Source organism: Panthera pardus, unplaced genomic scaffold, assembly GCF_024362965.1.
Source record: "Panthera pardus isolate Hobbes unplaced genomic scaffold, ASM2436296v1 HiC_scaffold_1, whole genome shotgun sequence".
In the NCBI taxonomy this organism is placed as follows: Eukaryota; Metazoa; Chordata; class Mammalia; order Carnivora; family Felidae; genus Panthera; species Panthera pardus.
Window position 1 is genome coordinate 63,940,520 of NW_026526654.1, and position 23,710 is coordinate 63,964,229.

Sequence of the window (23,710 nt, forward strand, 5' to 3'; positions counted from 1 at the left end):
GTAGGTAGAATTTTCTAGAACCCAGGAGCCAAATATTTGAGATTGTTATGGGGCAGGAAGCTGATGGACCGTTTTCCAAAAGTGTCCCGAGGAATCCGAGAGATGGAGAAGCGGAATCAGCGCCTGGAAAAGGCCCCTATTTCTTGAGTGTCTACCAGACGGGAAGGGGCTTCGCTCAGTGTGTGCCCTTAGCACGGGGTCATCTAAAATCCACTCTGCCCTACTTTCGTTCATCACTGTTGCTGAATCCTACGCCTCAGCAGGGGAAACCTGAGGAGGTGGGGCCGGGCTGAGGGAGTGCTTTTAGGAATGCAACACTGTGGGGAGGCACAGGAGTGGGGAGGGAGAGCCAGGGAGCCCTTGTTGTTGGCAAAGTCTTAGTTCCACCACTAAGTGGCTGTGTGGGCTGAAGAGAGCCTCTGTATTTGAGTTCCCAGGCAAAGGGGGATGGACTATAGTCCTTTCTTTTCTGTTTTAAGTTTATGTATTTATTTAAGTAATCTGTACACCCAACGTGGGGGTTTGAACCCATAACCCCCAGATCAAGCATCGCACGCTCTTCCAACTGAGCCAGCCAGGCGCCCCTGGACTAGTTATTTCTAAATATCCTCTCTAGCTCTGTGATCCTACAGAAGACGGTTCAGCAAGCTTTCTCCGCAAAGAAATAGTAAATATTTTTGGCCTCGTGGATCATACATCTACCCTGCCGGAGAAGGAGTGCGCAAACCCTAAGCAGTTTATGTCCTTAATAAATAGAAGTCCTCTCACTTTGTGGCTACTGTTTCATGATCCGCCCCGGGCACAGTTTTCCTTTGTTTGAGCCTGGACACCAACTTGGGACTTCTTTCTCGGTTGCACATAAAAGTCCAGAACACGTCATCTCTGCCTTAAAGTGACTTTACAGACACCTCACTCTTCCTCGGATCTAGTTTGAAAGGTTTAGGCGAGTCTTGGCTTTAAAAAGTTTTTGTGGGGGAAAAAAAAAAAAATGGTTGCATGTGGATTCTTTCCAAAGCAGCTCAGAGACTTTTTCCCTCATAGTCTGTTCCCCTCCTGCCCCACCCCCTACCCATGACCACTCCCCACCCCTCCTCCTTACACTTAGTCGAGGCTTCCTTTCCAGTCCCTACAACTGGGCTCATATCAAGATAGCAGGGCTTCACCTCTAGCTCCTGAAAGTTCTATCTTTCCTGAATTGCTCTGCTTTACTTAGCACATCCTATGTTAGCTCTTAAAATCTAGCCTTCCATGGCTCCTCATTGGTCCAGAGGGTAAGGCTTAATTTCTGTCTCTCGTTTTGCTACCAGTTTAAAAAAAAAAATCATGTTAATATTGTAGTGGTATTACTTGGCTCAGTAGATATGTTTTCAGTGAGACTGAGAGATGCCAGAAAAGGCTCAACACTCAGATCTGGCAGGCTTCCAGCATCTTCTGCTATCAGCTTTGGTATCCTGTGAAACAGAAAATTCTGTGCTCATTCTTGATTTGAAAGTTTTTATTAAAAAAATATTTTCACGGGCGCCTGGGTGGCGCAGTCGGTTGAGCATCCGACTTTGGCTCAGTTCATGATCTCACAGTTCGTGAGTTCGAGACTCACATCACAAACCCGCAGTTCATGAGTTTGAACCCTGTATCAGGCTCTGTGCTGACAGCTCAGAGCCTGGAGCCTGCTTCGGGTTCTGTGTCTCCCTCTCTCTGCCCCTCCCCTGCTCATGCTCTCTCTCTCTCAAAAGTAAATAAACATTAAAAAAAATTTTTTTTTAATGTCTTCTCTGGACATTTATTCCCTGAGCGCAAATAGGTACTTTTTTTTTTTTAATGAAAATAACGTTTCCAGCACTTAAAGCATTGGCAAATATAGCCATCAGTATGATTTTGAGGAGAAACAGAAAACCTGTCGAGTTGCTAAAGCAGTTATGGGGAATTTTTTTCTCCTGGATGAACGATAGCAATGACGACCACAGACACGGAAAACATTTTAACACTTCATAAAATTCTTTTCCGACAGTGGGAACATAGAAGCCAAATTTCCCTTGGCAGAAATTAAAAAAAAAAAAAAAAAAAAAAGGTTTAGCCGAGATGTTCCTAAGAAGGGTTTCAGAAAGAGCTTTTCAGGCAGAAGAAACGTGGATGGTGACACCATCCAGAAAGAGGGGTCGTGGTCCACGGAATACCAGAAACCCCTCCGATTTCACTCAGGTGCTTAGTGCCCTGCCTGGTATGTAACAGGGCCCAGTAAATACTTGTGGATGAATCGCATCATTCATTCAAACACCTGAGGTGTTATGGTTTTAGTCAAGAAAACAGATGAGAGTGGCCAGGGAAGGCGCCGCCTCTCTGACCAGAATCCTGCCCTGTCTATGGTCTGTCACACCCCCGGGTGCATGCTGCCCACGCACTCTTAGGGTTGAAATGGGGCTTGAAACCCACAGTGCTGCGTGCAGACACAACGTCCCCCCAGTGAGGCAGAAAGGGGGCACATGCATGGAGGGATATGTGATCTACTGTTCTGTGCTCAGCTCAGGAGCCTTGGCATCCTGGCTGGGTCCTGGCAGATGCTTGCTCTGTGTAGATATTAAGAAAAAAAAAAAAAAAGGATCAAAGTCAATGATACGATAAGGACTGCTGGGTTTTCACAATGAAAATGGAACTGAGGGGACTGTCTGGTCAAGCCCTTTCACTATAGAGTAGACGAGAAAACCAAGACTCAAGAGGCTGAACTGACTTTCCGAAAGTCACCTGGCTAACTGATGGTCGAGCTCGGCTTAGAACGAGGATCTCTTCATGCTACGTCAAAAGCCTCTCCTCTGTTTGCCGTTTTCAAGGTCTAAGATGAGGGTGATGCCATTTCCTATCATAAATATATAAGGCAAATTTGCATGGTAATTCTAACCTCTCCGGCCTCCAGGTCGAAGTGATGTAAGAGGACTGTAATACCACCGGCTGCAAGATTCTCAACAGAAGTATATTCTGCGTATGCTACTTGAAGGAGGATGGCATATGAGAGCCAAGTCCACTGGGATCATGGCGTATTCAAACGCCCCAACATTTAGAATGTGTTCTGCAGGTTTTAGGTTCCAGGCCAATTTCCAATGCCGCCCTCATTTCCGTCTACGGTCTTTGATCAACAGCTGATGGTTGTACTGAGGTCTTCGATACGCTTAGACCCCGGGGGTGATGTTCCCTGGGGAGGTGGGAAAGGCGAAGAGTAAACGGCCTCTGTTTCTGTTTAGTCTAAAATCTTACTAGAAGAAAAAAACGAAAACCCCAAAACCTGACGCACAGAAAATAACTAGAAAGGAATGAGACATTCACGTGCTGCAGAAGGCAGGAGACGGGGACAGGGGGCTGTGGGTTACACGAGGAGGAAGTGTGACAGACGCGAGGTTCCAGTTCTGGCACGGGGCCGAGGGAAATACCTGAGGCGAGGGACGTTGCGTAGGCACCAGTGTGGAGGGGGGAGGAGGGCAGGGCTAGAGGCAAAGGCTGCATTTTGTAACCAGACCGCAGCATTTGTATTCCATGTGGAGCCAACACAGAACGTCACTGAACGCTTCTTCGACTCCTCCTGTGTAAGCTATAAATTTACAGCTATAATATCCTCCTCTGATCATTTTCGCTGTTCATGGAAGCATCCCTACCCACGATGACAGAGAGCAATCTGGACAATGAGAATGAGCCAAGCGTCTTGGGTTCTAGTCTGCCCCCAAATTGCTGAATGACCAAGGCCTGTCGCGTCTGCTCTGGGATCTCAGTTTCCTCCTCTATAAAATGAGAGGGTTTGAGCCAACGGGTCTCTGACATCCTACAAGTTCTGCTTTGCGGTCCTGCTCATTATATTTACGGCACGTATCCTTAAATTAATATTAATAAACCCTTCTCCACTGCCGTCTGCTTTCCCAATTGCCTTTCCCCCACGTTGCTCCCTTCCTTCTCTTCTCTCTTACTGGGAAGCTTGTTGGGGAAGTACCAAAGTGGGAATATCATGGAGTGTTTAAATTTTCATTAGACGTGTGTGTGTTGTAACAAGGCATGCACAATTGATCATCTTGGCATGCATATTAATAATTGAATGCTGTGGTACATGCTTCCTGAACTTTACAAACAGCTCCTCTCTGAGCTTCGAATTGACAAGCTTTACTCATAACTGCAAAACTGGATGTGGGCAGGCCTATGGAATATACATTTTTGAAGGGCAAAGAAGAGCAAAACCCCAAAGTCTCTCAGTCGGAAAAACTGGGGAGGTTTCTGCCACACGGACGGGCTAAGAAATGACGTAAACGTGAGTCAAGGATGACATAAGGGTGAAATGTCCTAAGAGTGAAATGAGTCACCTGTGCTGACGTTTTTTTTTCTTTTGTTTCTATATCCAGCAGATGAGATCTACCCAGCTGGCCTGGAAAAGACAAGAGAGCCCCAGCTGCCGCACTGGGATAGATGGCATCCTCAACTAACATCTTTCGTAACCGCACATCCATGGTCAGAAGTGAAAAAGGATCCCAAACGAGAGTGAATGGATGCTGAAGTCCCCAAACTCTTGGTTAGGTCAGGTGCTGCCCCTTGAGGCCTGAAGCCAAGGTTCAGATGGAAACAATGCCTACTGGATTAGATTTAATAGCTGGTCCTGGGGTGAAGGCCAGAGATAGGAGTGAGGTGAGAACCTGAACAAAGTCCGCATAACGGAAAACCAACAGGGCTAGGAGGTAACTCCCAGACCTCGATGTAAATCTTGAAATAAATCACAACTTTCTCTTTATGTTATTCTTCGTGGCTCTTGATTTCTTTTCCCCTTTTGAGCAAATGCTACCTGCTCAAATACGAAAGCCAGGAAAGTATGACTAGCAAAGTGAGGAGATGGGTGCCTCTTACCCAGTTTAAAGGACTAACACTTAATGAAATTTTCCTTCTCCTATTTCCAGTAAAATCTATGCAGGGAGCCAACCTTTTGCCATGCTTGGAGCTTTGCAGAAATGTGCCTGAACTTCCCGGAAGTTGTTAAATGAGCCCTCCCTTCAGGACACCAGGCCAGCCCCACCTGCTGTGATAAGCCAGTTCATCAATATACCTGCTTTTCCTATGGCCTCAGAACAATTTCCCGACACTCGTGGCTTTCCAACAGAGAGGCCACCATGGAATGCCGTGGAGAAGGGCACCGGCACCGTGGAGATCTTTTACATGGGAGGGTGCACTCATGCTAACTGCCAAACAACTAGATTTCCAGCCACTCGGGAGAAAGAAAACTGAGCTGCCATTCCTGAATTTTGGGGCTAAACAATCATGATCTAATTCGAAATGGGAAGGGCAGGATGTGATTCCTGGGGTGTTTTCCGGAAGTATTCGTGCAGGTAAACGGGAGTATGGCTGGTTCTGCTTTTGGCAAATGCAAGCAAGCGTGTCAATCCGTGTGGACTTCCACTGTCATTATGTCAGAAGCAGCCCCCTGTACGGACACCGACCCTGTCCCACCACGCCAAAATGCTTGGGGGTAAGTGGAGAAAACGTGGTTGAGACAAACGTAACTGCCCCAGACATGAAACGAGATGTGTTTAACCTTCAGAGGGTGATGAAATGTGCACACACCTAGCAGCTTGGCCACGTTGCCGCATAGAAAACCCTTTCCCACTCGAGAGCCTGGTTTTTCATGCCCCTCTCTCTTCTCATCCGAACAGATACATTATCCCTTGGGTTTGCACCGATGAAAGAGGCGCTCGACATTTTGGCACATTATATCATTGAAAATAATACTTATTCTCAGAATGAATATGTAAATCGCATATATCCCCGTCCCACATGGCACCCTGCACCTGGTATGAGATGGGATCACACATTTGCGTGATGAAAGGTAGGCTTCGGCTCCCCTTTGCGTCTGGGGAGTAGTCATCTTTGCAAAAGCACACGGGAAAGAGTGGAAAAGTCTGAGGCTGTTCACTGGGACGTGCAATCTTCCTGTTCTACCCTAGAGCCTTGATTCCAGCTCAGGCTCCCCTCTAAGGTCTCTCCCACCTTCAAGGTGTCCTGACGGGTCTCAGCCATCGGGGCCCGCGAAGGCCCCTCAGGTCCGCCATGGCTGGGATGGGCACCACGGAGACAGCACTGTGGGCTGGTGGCGTCCGCTGAGACTTTTCACAGTCTCTGCTGGCTGCTGAAATACTTCCCCAGAATTAAAGTCCGGGGCTGGGGGTAGGGGGGGTGTCTCTCACGGACAGGTTGTGGGACAGTAGGACTGAGGAATGCCAACATGAATTCTTCTGCTGACTCTTCCATGCAAATACCCCCCCAGCCTGCTCCGGGGGGTCCGGTAAAGTACAGCAGTTCCCGCCGAAAGCACAGCTACTGGGCTTCTCGATCTGTGTGATTACGCCTGCAGAGTCGAGGCCCGGGACCCCGGGACTGTGCTGCTACTGATACCAAACTACTCTCCAAGGTCCCCGGGAACTTCTGAACGGTTTCAGGCTTCCTTCCTGCTGCCCTTCCCATTACTCATGCACTCACTTACTCATCATCCTGTTCCTATGTTCCAGACACTTGGGGTGCGTGGAAGACTAATCAGCAAAAGCCGACGAATTATCACACCGCTGCACATTTGCTAAGTGCTCTGGAGGACCTTGAACTCGCAGTGGGTGGTGAGCCTATGGGGGAGGGGGCGTGTTGAAAGGCCTCTCTGAAGGGTGGGCTCCCAGCCAAGACCTAAAGGATGGGAAGGATTCACGCATGTGGAGTGGGGGGAAGTGCAAGTCAGACAGAGGGACAGAGGTGCAAAGGCTCTGGGGTGGGAGTTGGTTCTGAAGGGCTCAGCAGGGGGGAGGCCCATGGGAAGGACGCGTGGAGAGTCGAGGGAAGACGGAGCTGAAGAGGCAGGTGTGGAGAGCCCGCGGGCTGCGGAGGGAATATTATTCGTGCAATGGGAAGCTACTCAAGGGGCTGAAGTGGGGAGATACGATGTGAATCCCACTAGGCGACGTGTGAAAAACAGATCGGACAGGAGTAAAAGTGGGACGGGAGGGGCCGCGTATGGCAGGACCTGCAAAATGCCTCTGGGCAGCCATCCACAACCCCCCCCCCCCCGTCCCCCCGCTCCTTCTTTACTCTGAGACCTCCGGTTTTATTCTGGGGAGCAATGGGTCCGTCAGAAAAGCATATTTCCCATTTTCCTTGTAGCTAGGCACCAACACGTGTAATAATTCTGCACAACGAGACAGAAACGGAAGGCTGTTGGGGCTCTTTGGGCAAGTTTTGCTGTCTCGCTCTAAAGGTGCAACCCTGTCCTCTTTCTTTTCTTTCCCCTTCTTTTTATCTTGCATGATTTGAGCCTGTAAAAAAAGACATGATGGGGGCCTCCTCCTTCTCCCTCCTTCCTTCTTCCCTTCCCCCTTTTCCCCTCCTCCCTTCCTCCTCCTCCTGCCTCTTCTTCTTCTCCCTCCTCCCCTCCCCTTACTTCCCTCCTCCTCCCTCTCCTCCCCCTCCTGGCTGTGCAGTGTGGGAACAGTTCTTCAGGCCTGCTTGTGGCCAGATGCTTGCTCATCCAGAGGTCCCACAGTAGGAAGCGCATTGTTGCAACAGACCTCAACCTCATGGTCCAATTCAGCCTCGATTTATCAGGAATACAGTGCTGATGTTTGGATCCCCCAGCCTAGGCCAGCTCACCCCTGGGTAATGTTAGGCACGTGGCGTGGCCTTCTTTCAGCCACAGGATCTGGGCCCCTTTTTAACACATGCTTCTTTCCACGGGTATTGCCAAAGAGCACTAAACTTCCCTATTCTAATGCGTGGTTCCCTTCCTACCTTCGCTGTTGGAGTCAAGGGTTGAGTCTTCCCTGCCAGGTGGGACAGTGAAGTCACGGGAACGAAAATATATTATGAAATTGATGCTGGTGAGCAAGAGATACCCGGAATATCCCAGTGTTTGGGCACCTGGTTTGCCATCATTTTGCAAGGGCTGTGTTTTTAAGAGTCGAGTGGCCTTTCGCTCTCTTCCTTTTCTCCATTACCAATCCAGCCTTACCTCCCCTCCACCTGCTAATCCATGCTGCATGGCCCTCCTTTTAAAGGGGGCATCGATATTAGGGTTTCTCATCCTATCCCTGGTAACCCTAACTTCAGAACTGCTGGACGGGCACGGCCACGTGAAGAAGGGTCATCCCTCAGAGTAGGAATCACGAGAAGGTGGTGTGAGAATGGTCTGAGGAGACAACACTTCTGTTCTTTCCTATTCCTTTTCTATAAAGACAGGTGTCTCGGGTTGATCTCACACTGGATATCTGGTCACCTATCAGAGTTCACGTTTGAGAGTTTCTTACGTATTTTAATGTTGCCGCGAAAAAGGCCTGCCAACAGAGTCATAGAAAACCCTTTTCCACTCGAGAGCCTGGTGTTTCATGCCCCCCTCTCTCCTCATCCGAACAGATACATTATCCCTTGGGTTTGCACCGATGAAAGAGGCGCTCGACATTTTGGCACGTTATATCATTGAAAATAATACTTATTCTCAGAATGAATATGTAAATCGCATATATCCCCGTCCCACATGGCACCCTGCACCTGGTAGGGGATGGAGCACGGCATTGTTACAGTGTCATTCGGTGGCTTTTACCGACCCGGGGAACATCCGCAACTGTAATGCGTTATGCCACTGTGACGTTAACTACAGACACAGACAGAGTGCCCATAAAAAAAATATACGCCCTTTTTTTTTTTGAATAGAGCCCTGGGTAATTACCCCGACTATTGTTCTATGAGCAAGCCCGTTTAGACCCCTTCATCAGTTTAGGGTCTGGACATGAAAAATCGCCAGCATTAAGCGGTTAAGGCAATCTGCTTTCCAGATGAAGAAAGGACAAAAAAAATAATACTGCAGAAAACCCTCCTCTACTCCTGAGTTGCCCATGTCGACAGCCAGAGCTCACCTCAAATAAAGGATCCTGGGGAGGAGTTTTTCTGCTGATACCTTCCTCCTAAAAAGAGCTCAAGGACAATGTGTTCGGGGTCTGCTTCCTACTGTCCCAGCACTGGGAGGACACACAGGTCTGTGGGGACGGCCCCCAGGTAAAGGGTGGCCACCCTGCAGGTGTGCTGTGAGCTGCGGTGGGTCCAGCAGGCACAGAAGCATCTGGTGCCCTGCCCCGGTGGCCAGGTTTGGTGTTCTGAGGAAAAGCTACAGAAATGTTGCTCACCTTGAGAAGTAAGCTCTCAGGGCGGGGTCCGTGTTCCTCCAAGTTGCCACAGAACATGAAATCGGTTATGAGGTGTGCCATTTGATATGGAGTAAAATGGGAAATTATTGATCTACTTACCCCCACATGAAAACAAAAACTAAATGAATACAAAAGAAAAGGCAAAACCACAGCAAAACAGATGGCCCCCCAAATTTTACTTACATTGAGTGAGGATTCCAGTTAAGGCATTTTTAAAATTCTCCTTGGCTTCTTCCATCTCCTGCTCATGGGTGGCTTTTTCGTTCATCAGCCGGCGGACGTGGCTATTGGCTGACTGCACCATGGAATAGAACTGGTTGGCAGAACGCCGGTTAACTTCCCCTCGCTCAATCCAGGAGAGTAGCACTGTGATAGCCTCTGAAAACTTGCTATCATCTGGAAATGGAAAACCACCAAGTACAAATCATGCCAAGGCAAGGACACGTACTTTCCTCTGGTTCTTCTCAAAAGACAGAACATGGGCCATCTTAATGGATACATCTTTGGAACTTGACAAATTAGCTTCCCTAAGGCTAACCGTGCTAGCGTTTCTTAGCCTTCCCTTTCACATCTGACTCTATGGTGTCATAGAGCCATCCAAGAAATACATGGCAGCTCACTCTCTCATCTACCAACCCGGTGAGCTTAGTTTTAGATCTGTTCTGGGCATTCTTGGTAACATGGCGCACCAAATCCTGATTTCTCTTTCTCAAGAGTGGCTCAGAAAACTGTCATTAACCTATTGGGTCCCTACTGCATTTTTCAAGATTCTCTTATCAGATCTATTATACAGTGAAACTAGTTGTATGACTTAGATTCAGCTGAGTTAGTGGCAAAATATGGATGACAGATTAGACTATTTTAAAACCGGATGTAACAGAAGATATTGTTCCCAAAGGGGTTGTAGGAATTAGTCAGTTCTTTTTCTGCTCCAGTTCAAAACTAATTTCGCTTTACATTTAATAGAACAGCCTCGATTCAGCTGAAAAACAAAACATTTCCTTGTTTTCAACAAAAGAGGGCTTGTTCCCTGAGTGGTCAGTGTTGTCTGTGGAAGCCATCTGGAAGCCTACTAGAGTCCACTTGAACTTGGTTCGAGGTATGTGTGTGCTGTGGAGGGGGTGGGGTGCACGGAGTGGGCAATGAGGTTCCACCTGTAAATAAATGATAAAGTTTATCTGAAAGAAAACAAGTAAACTTGCCTGTTTGGGAATGGTTACTGGAACAGACCTGTGTTGTATGGCTTAGAAGTAGAAAAAAAAAAAAAGCAAGTCTGAAGGTAATTAAGTTAATTAGAACTGGAAGCTGTATGTCAATTATCACAACATTAATCGATCCTACTGCTGAAGGCTCACTGCGTACTTCCCAGGCAAACTGGAGGGGAGAAGTCTTCCACTTGAATTTTTCTACCCTTGGAACATGTGACTTAAGGAAAATATCCTACATTTTTCCAGAAAACAAGGTAGACTCTGAATTCTAAAAATTGGGAGCAAAATTACACCGGACGATGTAGATTCTTATGAATTTATTTGGTAAATACTGAGTGCCTATTATGTTCCCTCTCCTGGAGGAAGATCAAAAACCTCCTTATGCGTTGTGTGTGTGTGTTTGTGTGTGCATTTATTTCCTATGTTATATATTGTTTATATATGCATACAAACACATATACATATATACCCCCCAGATGACTGAACGGAGCGTGATTCATGTTTGGTAAAGGAGTTCTATTTTATCTCATTCACCAGATGTTCTTTAATCAACCACTTGCTGTTGGCATGTTATACAGCATACAAAGCCTTCGTTCGTGGGGGTGCTTTGTGAATTTCATAGTGCGCCGTAGAAACACCATTAGTACCTTTTCTGCCAGAGTCCCTCTCCCAGACGGGGGCACAACTTCCTTGCTGTGGCTGTTGCTTGCCCAGAGGTACGCACCCGGAACGAAGGCAGGGTCAGCCTGACCCAGGGTGCGTGGAGCGTGCTCTGCTTTTTCCAGGGTGGAAGTAGCGATCAGACACACGCTACCCATCAGCACCCACCCAGGCCCTCTCCCCCTGAGGCAGAGGCAGAGGCAGTCTGGGGTTGGGGATCAAAGCCTTTTTTCAGGGCAAACCTGCCCCCCTCTGCCCTCACACTTGGGCCAGAGGAGAGAACTGGCCCACTGGGCACCCTGCGAGGGAAAGACGCCCTTCCTCGAAAATCTCCACGCACAGGCACAGAACACACGCGTGCAGTCTCACAGCTGGCTCATCCAATTTTGTTAACTCCGGAATTTCAGGCTGAGCTCAACCCTCGGTGAACTCCAGCTGCAGTGGTTTCTTATCTCATTTCATGGACCGGAGCGGCTTGTGTAAGATAAAATCCATCATACAACTTAACATTACGTTCAGCCCATGGAGAGGCCCATAATTTAGCATTATGTTTGTGAGAGGCCCACTGTGACCGTTACAGTCAGAATAAATTTTGCCTCCCGCGCATACTCGCTACCTCTCTCCCCGCCAATAGATGTTAGGAGAATGGACCTCCCAAAAGACAGCATGAATAAACCTAACACTTATAAGAAGTCTTTTTTTCCTCCCCTCTTAAAAAATAACAACAAAAAAGAAAACACTGACTTTATGTACCATTTCTCGCCTTTCCTGGGACTTTTATCTGTATATAACACAGAGGGGGAAAAAAAAAAACCCTCTAAGATTTTGTTGTCAACCTTACAAGGAGATAGAACATCCCCGTTCCATCCGTCTTTCCCTCCTGTTACTGGTTGTTCTTTCTCTTGCTTGTGGTAACTCAGTTCGTAAATACACTAATTTACTGTCAGGGAGAACACACTTAAAATTTAAAAATGTGTGTTTGCTCAAATGACCTGAAAACCAAACTTTATTTTTCTTCCTGTCCAGGATGGAGGGCATAAGTTCACCAGCAGATCAGAGTTAATTGATAGTTTTCAAAAAGAGAAACAGCAGTTTTAGGACTGGGCAATTGAAAATATACAATTTAAAAAGTAAGCGGGGGGGGGGGGGCACCTGGGTGGCTCAGTCGGTTGAGCGTCCGACTTCAGCTCAGGTCACGATCTCGCGGTCCGTGAGTTCGAGCCCCGCATCAGGCTCTGGGCTGATGGCTCAGAGCCTGGAGCCTGCTTCCGATTCTGTGTCTCCCTCTCTCTCTGCCCCTCCCCCATTCATGCTCTGTCTCTCTCTGTCTCAAAAATAAATAAACATTAAAAAAAATTAAAAAAAAAAGTAAGCAGGGAAGAGACTTGCTCACATTTTAACAAGTGTTAAAAAATATGTAGCACAAGTCAATAGCACGCAAAATTCCATTAGCTTAGCTTAAAAGATGTATGTAGTTTCGAGAACTCCCAATTTCATCCTCATTTCTGAACTTTCTGAAACTTCCAGGCCAATATATAATTGATGTACTGACATGCAAATTAAATGTGAAAACATTAGTTAAGGCACAATCGGTAAGTTCGGTCAGTATCTGTTGCTACGTAAGAAGTGACTTTATATTAATTAAGACTAACTCAGCAACTCACTCTGAATGGCTACAGAAGTGTATTGGGAGCGGTCATTTTCAATATCCAACTGTAAGTTCAATTTTGGATTCAGTGGAAAGATCACTGAGAAAACAGAAAACAATATAAACTAATTTAAACAGGATTTAGATGGCAGCATTATTAAAGCTATTCATGTGAAAAGAAATTAACACTGCTCATAAAAATCACATCAAAGATGCATTTACAAAAATTCCAAATACTTCCTGTGAACATGCTCAGGCATAACTCTGAACACGGGTGCAGTTTAGAAACTAGAATGGGCAGACGTGCCTTTTTCCACAGCAAGAGCTGGGAAAATTGCCGTATTAACGGGCGAATATGGACCATTTGCTCATTAAAAATTGTGCAGTGTTTTCTAACCAGGGTCCTTACCACGTCACACCTGGGTTACCGCACATGTCTGCTTCATGGCTTTTCTTGATTTGCATTTTCCCCTTCAACCCCCGTTCCCTTACCATTCTCCTCTTTGGTAAGCACCATGGCCACGCCTCCCTGCCTTTCCGTGCTCTGTGTGTTCATTCCAGGAGCCTTCACGTTTCTGGACACCTGGGTAACTGTTACGTTTCCCTCAAGATTCAGCCTCAGTGTCTTTCATCAAAGCAGCTTTTCTGTAACCCTAACATGAATTGAGCGTCCATTTGCTACGTTTTCACAATTCCCTCCATATCCTTCTACTAAAACATCAGTCACTCTATATAGTCAATGGTTGGCTTATGGATCTGTCTCCAGTTTTGAAGGGCTAACGTGAGAATGAAACTTCTAAAACATACTGCAATCTTCTGGTCACTCTGAGTTTTTCACTTGGCAATTTATCTATATTGGGTTACACTATTTCTAATAGACTTGCAGTGATTCTCGCTAGAGAGCCACAAATTCGATGGTCAGAAGTTCGGAAACATCAGTTAGTAATCAACATTTTTTAAAGCTTATTTATTTTGAGAGAGAGAGAGAGAGAGCGAGCGAGTGAGAGGGAGCACTGTCATTGCAGAGTCAGATGCCGGGCTCGAAATCTGAAACTGTGAGATCATGACCTGAGCCTAAGCCACACGCTTAACTGACTGAGCCACCCAGGCGCCCCAGTAATAAACATTTTAATTTCATGTTAAAGAGTGTTTTCACATTGTCTCCCAGAGATAAATGTTCTCTGGCACTTAGGCTAGCTGGTCCTTTTACCCTTCAGGCCTCTGAGGTCATCGCCACTGGCAATGAAAGTTAAGAATGATGTCAGATAATCACAGAGAAGCAGAGCCTTCTGCAGAAAGGCGCTAAGCAGCTTATCAAATGACTCAAAAATCTTTTTGAAAGCATTTTTAATTCTGGGAAGATAATGATTGCTTTTAGTTTTGTGAGGAATAAATAATATTGTAATGACTATTATCCCTTTACTGTCACTACCTGAATCCCATACCCATCTCATTTTGTTTCTGGCTCCTTCAGACCTCATCAACCTCCTTCTCTGTCCCTCTCTTCCATGTTTATTGAGCACCTGTGACATAGGAGGCGCTTCAAAAACTGCATATGGGATAAATCTTCGCCATTCAAAGACTAAGCTTGAGCCTCATTTGGGAGCTCCTTGAAAATGCAGACTCACCCTGACTCAGGCTTCCTGATTCAGAATCTCCTACTCCAAGTGATTCAAATGCACATTAAAGTTTTGGAAGCACTGGAAGAAATCAGTCAGTGAAAACCAGGGAAACTGGCTGGGAGCTCATCTATGTTAAAAGATCACGAGACCTTGAAATGGAAAGTGGCACCTGAGATAGTGGAGGTTACTGAAAGGGTTTGACGTGATTCTTCTGAGCTCTGTGAATCCCTGTCCCTAACCTCCCTGCCCCCATTTAAAGAACAGGTGCTTAAACATCCGTCATCCCTGTCCCAGAAAAGAAAATGTGAAAAAAATGTCAAAGACTTGGAAATGGGCATAGAGACTACTGCAGATCTTTGTAGCAGAATCCTGGGCATGGCCCAGAAGACCCTCTCCATCGCCCCCCAGCCCCGGAATTATCTGATTCTATAGGGGAGTGAATCTTTAATTGCCTTTGACTAGGCTATCTTACAACCCTTTAGGGACAGAACATAGATTGTGGGGAGCTGATAACAATGTGAATAATTCTCCATAACAACACAGACGAACTATCGTCCAGTAGAAAATACCAATCATTATAAAGCACATTTTCTTTTGAACCAGTTTTAACACCTTACTGATTCTCTCATTAATGAATGAGTTAAACAAAATCATAGGCACGTGTCAATTTTATATTTGTAAGTTATGGTTCCACTGCCAGAGCATGCTTTAGCCACCTTTGAACTGTAGCTCCTCAAAGGCCAGGTCCATGCAATAGTTGCATGTGTCACTCTAGGACAAGGACACAGAGCCCAGGACTCAGCAGGTGGGAACGTGGTGAACTTCAATCAAAGTGACAAACCGATAATCAAGGGGAAAAAGGCCTCAAATTGGTAAGCAGGTTTTTTTTCCCCCTTTGTGTGCAGAGGGAGATCTGGCCTTGATTTTCAGAACAATAGGTAGGATGAGAGCCAGGCCATGAGCACTGAATATGAAAACTTAGGCGGGCTGTAGTACCCTTATTTATGGCTGGGTCTATAAAGGAATAACAGGAGAGGAGATCAGTGTTTGAATAACATATCCCAAGAATGAGATAAAAGGAAGATGTTCTACAACACAATTTTTTCCTCCAAAAATGGGGATACAGACACACGTACACACACACACACACACACACAGTGAATGCTGTCACTGATTTCTGGCGTTTATGATAGCTGGAAATAGCTCACAGTGTGGAGTCACATAGTGATCCAAGCAGAATGAGGATTCCAGGATGGCCCAAGCACTCCTACTACAATAGTCCTAAAACGTCCCTCAAGCCTGGACATCTCTAAGCAAGTCTCCATTCTTCTGGCTACTCAATTAACCATTAAAAGGGGTGTTGTTACCTTATCTATCCCCCAAATCACAGATTGCAGGAGAGGCGAGACAAATGGTTAATGCACTCCTCTCCCTTCAACACATACACACACACACACACACACACACACACACACACAATCTCCCCCAATTACTCAGTACCTGTAAAAATGAAAAAAAATTAAGGGAGGGGGTGGCAATATGAAAATGCACTGATTATTCCTGCTTTGGGGTCATGCAAAACGTTTCTAGGTGAAACGGCCTGTCTTGCCTCTGTGAAGGTCAGTGACACCCACGGAAGTGATTCTCCAACAGGCTCCTGTGCTTATTTCCCTTGCCCTAAGACGGAAGCCTGGCTTTTAGCTAATGGAACTTCCACTTGGCTTAGAGCATTATTGATTTTTACTTTCTTGGAACCATAAATATTGACAACCGCCGCAGCAAAATGCCGGCAGCCCTCCCTCCCCTTCTGCCTCTGGCAGGCTGACACTGGGCCATTCTGTATGCAAATCAGAGCCTAGCCCTCCGGAAATTATGAATGTGGATCCCAGGAGAACTGAATTCATGATGACACATCAGGGGATCCCAAGGGCACTGCTTCAAAGCTTTGTCAAAACTTCACCTGATGGCACAGAGAAACTCTTCATTTCATCGCATAATGAAAGATTACGCGAAGCTTTCCAAAGGGGGGAAAAGTACACAAAAACTTTTAAATGCTCTTGCCAGGAGAAATCTCCAGTGAATGAGGATATCATCTTTCTCACCGTCTAATCAATCTCTTCCTTCCCCAGTCCAAACACAGGGTTCCTCCAGGGGTGGATGGTGTGTGTTAGACACACTGAAATTCATTATCTCATCTGCCTGGTGCTACTGTTTCCAATAAAGTGTAATTATGGTGTTATTGAGCTCCTGCTCACTTTCTCAAAGCCATGCTATAAACTTTGGGTCTGTGAGCAGTTACTTCCCAGTCAGTCTTCATTAAGTTGAATTGTCTCAGAACAATGTCTATTTAATCAGCAGGGTGCCCGCTAATTTTCTTTTTTAGAATTTGTATTAACGTGACAGACGCTGCCTTAGACACTACACAATTACAACTCGAAGTTTCCTCCGCCTTCAAGAAGGCCCCGTGGCCACAGAATCTGGGGTTAGCTGGTTTCAGAAGATCTGCCCCCTCACCCCGTCACTGTCCAGTTGGGTCCCGAGTCACTCCTGGGAAGGCACGGGGCACTTCTCACACACGGTAGTGGGAAGTATACGGTGCTTTGTAATTGCCTCTATCATTCCAGAAGCCTAAACGCTGTGAAGTAGAGGCTTGCATGCTGTTGTCTTCCCTGCGGTGCTTAGCAAGGTCCCAGATATGTGGTAAAGAGCCCCACAAGTGGGATGATGGCTGCCTGCACATTTCCGATCACGCCCGGTGGCACCACTGCCCAGAAATGCAACATACTCAAGAGATCCAAATAGCTGAGGAAGAGAAAAAGGAATTAAGCATTTACTGGGTGCATTGTTTTAACACTAGGCAGGATGCAGTGGAGGGCCTTGTGGGTCATACATAGGGTTGGCTTGTACAGATGTTGCTAGATAAAGCTGATTTTCCAAAAGGAAACTGCAAGAATAAACAAGTACAATGTAAAATGGGGGAAAATGGAATAAACCTAAGAGAGTATGATTTCCCAGTGGAGGGGAAAAAAAAAAAAATCAAATCCAATTAGGTATTTTCAGATTGCAGTTCCATTTTCTTTTTTATCCAGGCTTCTTTACCTTGGGTTTTGACTGCATTTTTTTTTTTTTTTTTTTTTTTTTTTTTATCCCTACATCAATGAAATCATCTTCAGGGCAGCAGTTTCCTTGGCTCCTCCTGTCTGGCTTTGCAGCGTTATAAGGAGCATGGAGTGGATTTCCTCTCTGAGGCAGCCAATTTCCTAGGCAATTAAATGCTGTTTATATTCCAAACTCTGTGCTTGGGTTGAAATTGTCAAGCTTGATATTACCTGACTGTTGCCTGAGATGTATCCCCAGCTAGTTCATTCTACTGTAACTGCCATCTATTAAATTTTCCAATCTGTTCTCTCAAGGGATCACACAGTACTTGGCAAAGGTGCAGCTTCGAAATTCTGCAAATTATACTCATCTATATAAATATATATTTTTGAAATGGCAAAGCTTGCAAATTACTTCACCAAATTGACATCCCAATCTGTGATCCTCCAGCAGGGAAGGCAATGCCACGTTCCTCTTACGTGCACAGACGTTTCCGTGCTGGTTTCTTAAAAAGAACAGGGGGATGCCAGACTTCTGTGAAACTCCTCCAAGAGGTCACAGAACCAAGGTGCTAGTTTTTGTCACGTCTAGGTGTAGCGCGTAAGCCGATAATACACAATGTACAGGATATTAAAGAAAAAAAGCCAGTTTGTTCCAAAATCCACATTCCCGGCTGAGGATGTTGTTCTTTCTCCTCCTGGCCACTCCCTGTGATTTGTAGCCTGAATGGAAAGGGGAGATGATGCCTGTATTTGCACTGTGTATGCTTTTTGTTGAAGGGACAATGACCTACGTGTTTACGTCTGTAAGACAGGCCCTTTCAGAGCAGCACAACAAGCAAGACTGGCCTGGTAGTCACAGTGGGGCATTTCAGTCACAATTGCAGCTGATTAGGGGTTCTCAAGGCCGGACCGGGGGAAAACGGCTAGAAGCAGAAGCCCGTTTCAAAACAATTCTCGGGGTGCCTGGGTGACTCAGTCGGTTAAGCGTCTGGCTCTTGATTTGGGCTCAGGTCATGATCTCACAGTTCGTGAGTTCGAGCCCCACGTTGGGCTCTGTGCTGACAGTGCAGAGCCTGCTTGGGATTCTCTCTCTCTCTCTCTCTCTCTCTCTTTGTTCCTCCCCCACTCACTGTCTTTCTCTCCAAATAAATAAATAAATAAAGTTTAGAAGAAATAAAAGAATTCTCTTTTAAAGATATAGAATGTCAACCTCCAATCGTCCTAAAATAGGTTTGGGGCAGCTTTCATACATTTCATTTAATGAAAACATCCAATCCACTTTGCACATTCCCAGCAATATACTAGCTATGCTCTAAAACACTCCAAGCGATCAATCACATCTCTCTTCTCATGAGAAATCTTTAATGGCCTCTCTGCTGCTTCAGGAACAAAACCCAAATCCAGCGGCAGCCTTCAGGGCTCTGCCCGCTGGCCCCCAACTGTTCTTCCCACTTCACCTCGCTCTAGAAGCTGCCATGCAGCTCTCGTGTACCCTGGAACAGGTGACGTGCCTTTCTCCTCCTGGGCCAAATTCCTCTCTGTTTCCTTGTGTCTTTTCTCCTGGGGCTCCAGCCTCTGACCAGGATGTATTTAGGCCCTTTTTCTCCTGGGGGGGCAGGGGGGACCCTTGTTTCTCCCGCACAGTTCTCCTCTGTGATGATTTTCTTGATATACCTTCCTTGACACTCGCCCCTGTGTTCCCAAAGCGCATTGCTCATACATCGGTCGGCAATCATGCCATTGGCTTTGGACTTGAGTTAATCGCTTACTTGAGACACCTACATGCGGCCAGTGACTGCAACCTGCCTTCTCTCCTTAAAACCTGACACGCCCAACGGCCTGAGGAAGGTCTGACTGTCACTCGTCACTTGCCTGTAAAATGCAGATGCGGCTCAGATGATACAACTCTGATGGGTGATGGAAGGGAATTCACACATACACGTGGTCCTGACTTAAAATTCCGGCCCCTCCCCAATCATCTGTAGTTCCCTGGGGCAGGTACTAAAGCCCCCATATGTCTTTATTCCCCCACAGCATCAAACACGTGAGAGGAGCACAGCAAACGTTAAAGAAGTGACATACACTAGTGTCCCCTGCCCCCAATTATTCCATAGGTGTTAGCAGTGACCCTTCAACTCCATCTCTGAAGGCAGGGATCCCGACCACGGGAGGGGACACTAGCCTAGCTCATTCGTCACAGGTGGGAAGACAGGAGCCAGCTCTGGGCCTTCTGCGTGCGACTCCTCTCCCCTCTTTCCGTGAGTCGTGCTCAGTGACAACATGCACCTGCACGGAGGACACAGGCGGGAAGAGGCAGGGCTCTGTCTCAGGTGGCAGGGGGAAGCTTCGGGGGTGACCTCGCCTGCAGGAAATCAGCAGGTGTAGGGGCGGAGACGCCGGGGGTGCTTGGGGCTCACAGGGCTCATCCGTCAGTCAGCGGGCAGGGGCTACTGCCCGGGCAGGCCCGGGACGGCGGCCTCCTACCTTTCAGCTTGTCGGCCAGCAGGGCGGCCTCGTGCTCCGAGTAGTGCATGATCGCGGGCGGCGAGGGCGGCCGCAGCCGGTCCTCCTCCAGCTTGCGCCGGTGCCGCTCCTCGCGCGCGCGCATCCTCTGCTTGCATTCCCATTCGTAGAAGTCGTCCCTGGCCTGGGCGAAGTCCACGTGGAGGCGGCCGGAGTCCTTCTTGTCCGTGCTAGACCCTAATCGCATCCGGTAACCTGAAAGCAACGGAAAGGCCGGTCCCGTCACAAGGTCACCAGCACGATGAGGGCAAAGCGTCGCCCAGGCCCTCAGCGAGGGCGCGATACGGGTGCTTTCGCCTCTTTCTCTGCCCATAGCAAGGGCGCTCTGCCCGTAGCAGGTGGGAAGCAGTTACCCTTCTCCCCAGCCATCAGGAAGCACGGCCAAGTTCAGCTAATTAGGGATTTGGGGATAAACCCCCTCCTGGGAGGCGTCTCAGAGGGTCACCTACCCATCTTGCAAGCCACTGTTACTAAGAGGATGACCTCAAGAACCAGGGCACTTAACGGTAACTCCTTCTTCCCTCTGGCTTCCAGGAAGCTCCGAAACAAATTTGGCACGTAGCGTTCTCCCTCCCGGCTCCCCGATTTTATGGCTTTGTTTTTTTTCTATTTTTGATTTACGGTAACTCCATTGCGTAAGTGCTCTTAAATTCTTTTTAGAAAAAGGTGGAGCAGGGGTAAATAAAGAATATCTGTGATATTTAAAAAGATCCACAAAGTAAATTCCGCAGCACCTCATTCACATGTTACCGCTTCATTCCCCTAGAAAATGCTGCTCAATTCTCTCTCAGCAGCTGCAAAAGCCACAATCACCAAGGCAATTTTGCAATGCTGTTTTATTTCCACTTATCCTCTGGGGCACGCGGGAGAATATTTTACCTTCAATCAAGAGGCCGTGCTGCTGCCTTCCTTACAGCCCTGCACTACCTCATCTGGCACGCAGCACTGCACAAATTGTCCACGCGATCTTTGAAGGCCACAGGAGCCTGCGCAAGAACGCAGAGCTAGACCAAAAACAGGGGCCTGGGAATCTTTGGGGGATTTGCGGTGAGCTACCCAACTTACAAGCAGATGATGTGCAGACACTCGATCTGAGACATCAACGCAAACAGAACTGAAACCAGACAGCTAGCCTAACTTCAAATGAAGGAAGACTTGGCTTTGAGGCTGCTCTTCAGTTTGGGGCACTCAGATTTTAAAAACATAAATTCAGGTCCCAGCAGGATCACAGCTGTTGGGGCTGCCAGAGGAGACAGCAAAATGAGCACTTTTGCTGTGTAGGGGCTTTGCAAATGAGACACCACTGTGAAATGCCAGGCTGCCCTGCACTGATGTTCAAGATCTCTATGGTAGATTTCAATGGATTATCTTGGCATCTGGGTTGGAGCTCAGCTGAAAATCCCTGTAGAGGCTGACTTCTCCCCTGTAGGGCACTTCACACCTTTGAGAAGTTGCAAACACAAAACAGATCTCACATCTGATTCCTGTTGTGCCCTTCTCCCTCCTAGGTTCAAATGGTGTTCTCTAAAAATGGGAAGATGTAACAATACCTACGACACACGTAAACATCCCGTCATAGATGAGCAGAATTCATGCTAAAGCAGAGTGTATCTTGGTGCTGGGCCATAGCGACGTAACAAGTCGGCAGGCCACGGTGATATATACATAACAGCTGAGCGGGTGGCACCTGAGACTGGCTAGCAGTCCCCACTGGCCAAGGGACTTTCTCCTGCCCGTGTCCACAGCATCGCTTTTCAGATATTTCTGTTCCAAAATGTACCCTCTCTTTCACCGAAACATCATCATTAAGGCCTTAAAAAGAGATCCTGATGAGGCTGAGCCTAAAATTAGCTTGGCCTTCAAATGTGAACACGGTCCTAAAATTAGGCCTTCCAGCTGGGCACGGGCTTGCAGGAGCTTGCACACGGGAGGGGCAGCCTTCTGCCCCCACACCCCCCCACCCCTCCAAATAAGCAGCCTTCCAGATCCTCCCGGGACTGATGTGCAACCTTCCTAGGGCGATGGAGGTAAAGCTGGGAGACCCCTGTGCCCCCAGGCAGGGAAGCTGGAGGCGAGGCCTTAGCTGTGGGCTCTCCTTGCCGCAAAGGGGCAGACCAAGGAGCAATCAGGCGCCCGGCTAAGCAGCAGGACCAGGGTCCAAGTGGGGCAAAGCCTAGCATCAAGGAATCAATAGAGAAATACCTTCCACGTGCCTAAATTTGGGCCTGTTCATCTTTGGCGACGTCTCAAGGCGCTTCTGACTGGGTCTAAACATTGTGTTATGCTGGCGTTGAAAAGCACTTTTGATCTACTCTAACCCTCTCATTTAATCAGGTGGGGTAAAGTAATACTTTTATTGGTAGAGCTGTGATTAGAACCCGGCTTTCCGAGGCAGGGTCCATGAGAAATAAGATTCCGTGTTTCTTTTATCATCTTCAGGATATTTGTGTTAAAAACAACCATTTCCTGGATGGTTCCTATTGTTGTCGGTGCCCTGCTAAGCACTTGATATCCATTATGTTGATTCGTTCCTCATAATAATCCTATAAGTTAGTACTGTTGCTGCCTCAGTTTTGCAGATGAGAAAATGGAAGCCAGGGAGAGGTATTCTAGCCCGAGGCACGTGAGACCCGTGAGACCCGTCGCCAGGCATGCTGGTGACAGAGCCACCACCTGTGTGTGTAACAAGAGTACTCTGATGCTGTGGCCCAAGAAGATATGGGAAGCAAAACACGTAGCTGTTTGTGCGCTGTAAAATATTTTCCTCTGTGTTTCGTCTTCCATCTCCTTTAGAAGGCTTTCAGAATTTTTCCCCACTTTGTTAGGTTTTCTTGGAATAAGGGTTTTAAAGTCCTCCACATCTCTACGCCAGCTCTACTCCGCAAAGTCACAGCAGTGTCGGAATAACCCCGAGGCGGCTGGGGTTCGCAAGAGTGTTCCGTGGGGGGGAAGGGAGCTGCCTGCAGAAATTAAGCCTGGCAGGGGCATTCAGGTATTTTTTTTCCCCCATTCTTTTCTCACCTTCCCTCATGAGCTTTGCCTCCGGAACGGGGAGGTGGTGTGCAGAGTGATGGATGGGAAACATGCAAGATGGAGAGTGTGAGGGAATGTCAGGGAGCTGAATCTAAGCGCACAGCTTTCTAAAGCCACATACCAATACCAGATGCGTAGTTCTTGGGTTTGGTAAAGGCCCGGATGACAGACTCCCTACAGTGGCTCCAATAGCCACAGAGCGATAGGTGGCACTGGGTCTAATTTCAGCATCTGTAAAAATCTCCCCTATGAGCCGGCACCAAAGCAGCAGATATCACGGGGCAACCTTCACCAATCTAAGTGCACTGGCAATTGGGCAATGATATCGGGCCTTCCCCTGAAGTGGCAATGACATCAGGCTGCTTCCTGCGAGGAACTGATCTTGACCTGCTACCCTGGGGTCTAGAAAGTGAGCCGCTTCCGGAAAACTGAAATTGTGCCGAGAGCATACTTTATTCCTCCCGGGAATGGCATCCAATAATAATAATGGCCCTCAGTCTTCATAATATTGCTTTTCATCTAATAAGCACTTGAGAACATTAATTAGAACCTCAGTGGAATTCCTAAAGACTGGTGTTGGGCAACCCTTCGTGCAGCGAGGAACGCTCACAGACTTAGCGTAGAGCTTCTGGCAGCCAAGGGAAAAGGCAGAGTTCCTCCTTTTCCAGCCCTTAACTGTGAGGACTTTATTGTACATTAAGGCAAAAGGGAATAAGCTCATATT

General features: G+C 47.3%; 1 protein-coding gene across 14 annotated transcripts in view; it reads right to left on the reverse strand.

The window, feature by feature from the left end:
- The window catches only part of ENOX1 (ecto-NOX disulfide-thiol exchanger 1), a 572,287-nt gene that overhangs the window by 154,062 nt on the left and 394,515 nt on the right, over positions 1-23,710 (reverse strand). For all 14 annotated transcript variants that reach the window (XM_053899210.1, XM_019447475.2, XM_019447469.2 and 11 more), the window contains 2 exons: positions 19,915-20,148; positions 9,375-9,587 (listed from right to left, as the gene is read on the reverse strand). In XM_053899210.1, the coding sequence (XP_053755185.1) occupies positions 9,375-9,587; positions 19,915-20,148 (447 nt within the window). The remainder of the gene's footprint in view (positions 1-9,374; positions 9,588-19,914; positions 20,149-23,710) is intronic.